The sequence below is a fragment of the Larimichthys crocea genome, chromosome XXIII (genome assembly GCF_000972845.2).
Source record: "Larimichthys crocea isolate SSNF chromosome XXIII, L_crocea_2.0, whole genome shotgun sequence".
Taxonomy (NCBI): domain Eukaryota; kingdom Metazoa; phylum Chordata; class Actinopteri; family Sciaenidae; genus Larimichthys; species Larimichthys crocea.
This window is the reverse complement of record NC_040033.1, coordinates 14,879,070-14,885,456: the sequence shown is the minus strand read 5'-3', so window position 1 is coordinate 14,885,456 and position 6,387 is coordinate 14,879,070. Positions and strand designations below refer to the sequence as shown.

Genomic DNA, 6,387 nt, shown 5'->3' with positions numbered 1-6,387 from the left:
GGGAGGTCTTAGAGATACCAGAATTTAGTGCTGAGTAGGGTTGTGCATTGATTACATTGAACTGCAACAAGACACATGCCTGACTTTGTTCTGTCATTCATGCTAAACCTCAGCAGTTCTTTATCGACTCTCGGCCCAGCACGGATTACTAAAATCAGATCAGATTTGCTATTAAATGTCTTCATGTGATCTGCACATTTCATCCCTGTGATACATTTCATTCTTTTCCAGTGGACACGGAAATCTCTTTTTTCAAACAGAGCATCAGATTACATTCATCAACACACCCCTTATCTCTGTCTCTTGCCCAATGGGGCTCCAGCTGGGTGCTGCTGTTTCCTTTACCATTTATATTGGCACAAGGAACGGGGGCTCCATGGCCCGAGAGCACTGCTCTCCCCTTCATAACAGGAAGAGCACGCTGCTCTCCGATGAACACAGGAGACAAAAAACAAACCAACCAGGGTCCAGAGACATGTGGCAGCAGGCTGAGGAGACAGATGAGATAACAGAGAGATTTCAGCCAGCGCCCAACCCTTCTCTGTGTATGGAGTCGTCTTACTGGTTTGTGAAGAGCGAACGTCTCTGTGCCAGCAGGATGAGTACATGGGATGTCTGAGTCTGACAGTTTCCTCTTTATCTTAGATGGATATAACATCAGAATATCTCTAAAAAAGATGAGGTATTTGATCGATACCAGTCACTGAGCAATCGCTTGACCAGATGCTGAGATTTCTGACTCGACTTGCTTTTCAACCTGCACCCTAACCAGAGTTAAATTTCCCATGAATGTTGAAATCTGTTGTTGTTTTAATGGCTCGGAAAACAGCGTTGATGGGAGTCCCAGTTCGCTTAATATCATTTTAGTTCACAGAAGAGTATGATATTATTGACAGCGATAGTCTTGTAGGAAAATAGCACCTGGTGAAAGGTTACTCTGACCTGGGGTTTTTCCCACACTGCCTCAGGCCGGTCATTATCTAAGTATTTTATGGTCTTGTGGATTTGAACCAAAAAAAGAACAGGCCAGACAACAACCAGAACGTGGTCAAACTCGGATCTCTACATGTGTTAAAACTGAGAAGAACCACTTTTATGTTTCCTTTACTCTGTGGGAATTCTTACTTTATGTCAGTTCAGGAAACAAGCGAGGTCTTCTCAATCTGACGCAACACACAAACGTCAGAACTCATTGTAACAGATATGAATCCTGTACTCATCAGGCCCAAAAAGTATGAACTGTAAAGCTCATGACTCTCTGCTCATGAATAGCTAACACTCATATGACTTTAACGGTGACCTTTCGTGTACTCTGACTGTTTTTCTTTCTTTCCAACGAAAACCGAAAAAATAAACAAGGGCAGATGAAAAGGTGCCTCGCTGGCAGAGGTGGACCACGTTTCCGTATTGTCGCTCCTCGTTAGCTGATGATGGGCTGTCTCCATGCTGGACAGCTGCAGTCACCAAGGCGGAGACGTACATCTGCTGGCATGTCTGTGCCTTCTGTGATCTCTGATGACATGCCAACCACCGTGTCCTGCTCTGACGCCACCCATCACCAACTCCCTCTCCCTCTCTCACACACACACACACACACACACGTACAGTATGCGCAGACACAGGCAGAGCAACCAGAGAGTGGTTTTGCATGAGAGCAGAGGGGGCAGGTCATTGCGAGCCAAAATGGAAAAAAGCTGCAGCTTCTGTGAAAGGGGATACAGAACTGAGTTCACTTCAGCTGTGTTGTCACACGGTGGAGGGACTCCACTGTTGGCTTGTTTTGTATTATTCATACTTTTCTGACAGGAACTCTATTTTTCCTTCAGCTGATGGATGAGATGAAATCTAAACCTGTTTCTCGAGATAGGACATTTGACAGCCGAGGTGTCTGGAAAGTGTGTGGAAAGGATGTGAAGGGGGGGTATCTAAAATATTTGTTCTATTGCATTGTCTGAGCTCGGAGCTCTGTTTTCAGCCATGCCAGGAATGTGCCCAGTGCAGTGTGCCCACCTATCCATTAACCTGTCTAACATATCACCATTGTCTGGGGCAAAAGCTAAACACTGCATTAAAAGTGCTGTGAGTGATGTGCTGGAACATCAGCCTCAGAGGTTCCCTGCTTCAGGGTCAAGATCCACACACACACACACACACACACACACACACACACACACACACACACACACACACACACACACACACACACACACACAATCACTTTTGTCATTCGTATTACAACTTTTATGCATTATTGTACTTGAAAATTGTTTATTTACACTGTAACACACGCCTCTGTATGCAAGTTATCTAATGGACAGAGAAGGCTGCATAGAAATAACACTTTTGCTTATCATTCTGTGCATTTTAAGCACAGAAAACTAGACGGATCCAGAGAGAAATTCAAACCAGGGAACCAAAATCTGAGTCACGTTCCTTCGGTTCAAACAGCAAGGAAAATATTGGATTTGTGAGTCATTAAAATCAGATTTGAGGTGGCAAAGCAAACAAAAAACAGCTGCTGCTGATCATTTAAATTGGTGTCATCAAAGGCCTTTTATAATGAAAGTTACTTCATAGACAGTTGGTTTACTTGAAGTTAATGTCAGGGGTCGAATGTTCCAAACACAGGAGAGCTGGTGAGGGATGATTTGTTCTGGAAAACGGTTCTGTTTGAGCTTGTTTCTACAACACTTGACCTGTGCTTTAAACACACCTGCTCGGGCTTTTCTAACATTTAATGATCTTGCTTTGAGTGCTCAGAATATCTCGCCTCGGTGCCAAACACCAGGTTCCTTTCAGCTTGAGGCCGGTGCAGATTTATCACCAGGACCCTTCAGGCAGGCATCCATTGAAAAACTAGAAATGTTGAAAACTTCACAGCCAAGGAACAATCAAATGATTGCTTGTTTAAAAAATGACATGTTCCAGACCTTTTAGGTGCTGTGAATATTCCATGTGCTATAAGACAGACCCTTGTGAGTTTGATGGCCTGTGGAAATGCCACATTGTTAATCAAACTTTCATATTTATGATTTGGAAAATGTTGCAGGAGCAAAATCTTTTTATGCCAACCACTAAGTACATCAAGCAAAGCCTGCTTCAGCTCCATTTTGCACATGCAGAGTAGACGTCCATGTCCATAATAAACACAAGTGTTCGAGTAATGAGAGAGGATTCGTGCACTCCACACCCCCACAAACATCAGCTGATTAGAGGGGTGAAAACTTGGTCAAGTCTTTCTTCATTTCGCAGTACCGACTGCTGAGTTGTTTCACTTCCTTGGCGTGCTCCTCATCCACCTTCTCCTTTAATCTCTGCTGCTCCTTTAGGAAATCTGCCCACTCGTCTTTAAGACGCTCCATGTTCGTCTGCAGTTGGGTGCTCTGGAAGGACACAAAAAAGATGAGACCAAACCAAAAGTGGCAGAAAGCTTTAGAAAGGTCATACACCAATCTTAAATTGTATCTGTAGAAAAGACACTTCATTTTGAAGAGATTAAGACAGTTGTTTTCATTCAGACACTACACTGAAGATGCTAAGAATGTAAGACAGTGCACAGAGGCTCATCACGGTGACTGGCCACTATACACACACACAGGGGACACAATATTACAACTCCCTGAACAATCTGCAATCCAATCTGGTCTTTTAAGGCCACCATATTGTGTCCACCTGCTCCACTCAAAGTCCTTTGCCTTGAGTTATTTTTTACCTGCTGTGCCTCTAGCTCCCTCTGCTGGACTCTCTTTGCCATGTGATTAGCAGCCTCCACTGTGGAAGAATGGGAAAGAAATATTCATTTCAAAATGTACTCTTAACACAACACACACAAATAACACCTTTAAGACTGCCATTGTTGGTCAATGTTTGCTTCTTGTATCATCATAGGTATTCAAAACATACTACAGTAGGTTTACATACATTTTTGCTGAATATGCAACCACATACATTACAACACATAGCTGTCAACACGACAATCAGCTCATTGTTACGATAATGACACACGCTTAAACTGCTGAAGACGTGGCAACTAATCCGGCTGTCAGGTGACCATAAAATCACACGAAATGAGCACGGTTTAATAACTCAGGTGTGAATCTGAGAGAGGAGACTTACGGCGTTTACTGACATCAGACAGCTGCCGGTTAATGAGCTCTAAATTTGTGGGCAGCATTTGATCGTTTGCTTCCACCACCATTTTATTGAGGTTCTCCAGCAGTCTGCTCTCCCTGTGTCCACGTTTCTCCTACACGGCAGCAGAGGAAAAGCTTAAGTGTTGTCGCACATATAATACTGTACACAGAAAACAAAACACAGTTCTTTTTTTTACACTAATGAAAACATATTTATTAATGTTATATTCTATTTCTGTCGTGTTCTGTAAATAGATTCCCCTAAATGTCACACACTGGACCTTTAACTCATTTAGAATAACACTGGGTCATGTTGCTTTCGGTAAAGGTAGTGATAAAAATAACAACAAACGAGTTTTATGTATGTATGTTTCTAATTCCAACAAAAAAAAGCTCTTGAATTGGTCAGAATATTCCTGATATGTAGATTCTCAATGTCTGATGTAAAGCTCAGAGAGTGGCAGCAGTGTTGATGAATAAAAACAAATAAAGAAATAAATGCTAAAAGTCAAAATAATGATCATCAGTGGTACTGAAACACCATGGCATAGTGTTATGTCAGAATTGTAAGACTAAAGATTATGACATTACAAAAACATTATTGCCACAGATGAAGTTTAGGTCAGCACCCTGTGAGTGTATGGAAAGTGTTTGTGTGTAGTCAGGCCATGGTCATTGTCACTATGTTCAGGCACACACAGTGTCACAGATTGTAATTTCATGTCAAGTACCTCGAACTCTCTCACGATGTAGCGGATCTCTGCATTGATGACCGGTCTGTGGTCCAACAGTCTGGACTGGATATCACCCACGTCTGCCAACGGAGCAACACAGCTCAGATTAAACACAGCTTAAACAAAACACAACACAGGATAGACCATCGAGGTAGTATCATGTTTAAAACAATGTTTTTAGCACTGTGCACGCTTTTAGTGCTGCGTTAGACACATTACATTGTATAAAAGGTATAATATTATCATTATTAGACTAATTCTAGGGTCTCATTTATTCTTAACGATGAATCTACTATATAAAGGCATCTGAAAATATAAATTTAGTATTTTTAAAGAGAAACTAGCACATCCTAATGTCATATCACACTGTTAATGACACTCAGGTGATATTTTGAACATCTTCTGTGCACATTATGAGACATTAGAGTTTTAAAAGATAAAACAAACATGCCCAGAAACAGACAATGAGACTCATTCTTCTGCTGTACATTTCACTCACCTTGAGCAATCTTGTCCATCCTCACAGACCCTGCTGTCAGCTCGTTTTCAGTGTCTGAATCACAGTTTTGCTCGACCTGCTGATCACTTTCTAAATGCTCTGAATGCTAAGCTAACTAGCAGCTAACCGTGAAAACGAAAGCAGAAGGATGCTATCAGTCACTGAACCAGCCTATACTTGTCAAGATACAGTCAAACATGTCAGCTACAGTGTGAAAAACGCAGAAGTCTTTTTCTAATCGCAGTCATGTGAGCAGGAGTCAGCTGACCTCAGTGTCAATGTTTACTAACCGACTACTTCCGGGTACGAGCGGTGGACTGAACCAAGCGGCTGAGAGAGAGGGGGGTGTCACATTCAGCATGGCAAGCGGTCCACACGCGGTATGATGTTTTTACTTATTTATATGAAAACACTGCTCTGTTGTGTCACTTTGAGGTACGCTACAGTGACGTGCTACTCGGGAGCTTTTAAATGTCTGTAAGTTTGAGTCAATATGAGAGACTGCAGCGCAGACCGAGGACAGCAGGTGTCAGTGTTGCTCTGCGGTGGAACATACTATTACTGCAGATGATTGTTATTGACCAGTAACAGTGAATACATTATCCATGACTGTGTGGCTCAAAATCAAATATTTCCTCTTTCCTGGTTGGTAAATTTTAATTAAATTAATAAATTTAAATGAATTAACTCATTTACTAATGTTTTATTTTATACATGATTAAAAGAATAACTTTGCCAGGTTGTGAAACATCAGTGTGGCTGGTGTTTATTCTCCTCCAGCAGGACACTTGCTTTATCTTTGAGTTCTCTTGACACAAATAAAGTATGGTAACTTAATGAGTAACAGATATAAGACTTATTAGTTTATAAGAAAGTATGAAACCCACAAGTGTTTATTAAGAAGTTTCTACATGACTGCATTTTTACCAAATAGAGAGGATACATACCAGACAGAAGTTGTTTTTTTTTACAACCTGGCAACCTGGACATTATTAATGTCACTTAACGAATCACACATTAA

The 6,387-nt window shown here is 41.5% G+C and overlaps 1 protein-coding gene across 1 annotated transcript; it reads right to left on the bottom strand.

Annotated features, from left to right (window-relative positions):
- Nucleotides 1-2,251: 2,251 nt before the first annotated feature.
- Nucleotides 2,252-5,654, bottom strand: bloc1s5 (biogenesis of lysosomal organelles complex-1, subunit 5, muted). The gene is made up of 5 exons (XM_019253030.2): nucleotides 5,367-5,654; nucleotides 4,865-4,947; nucleotides 4,117-4,246; nucleotides 3,713-3,771; nucleotides 2,252-3,383 (listed from the first exon to the last, which is right to left on the bottom strand). Exons 1-5 carry the CDS (start codon nucleotides 5,383-5,385, stop codon nucleotides 3,210-3,212), a joined length of 465 nt encoding a protein of 154 aa, XP_019108575.1. The 5' UTR covers nucleotides 5,386-5,654; the 3' UTR covers nucleotides 2,252-3,209.
- Between the last annotated feature and the right edge of the window lie 733 nt (nucleotides 5,655-6,387).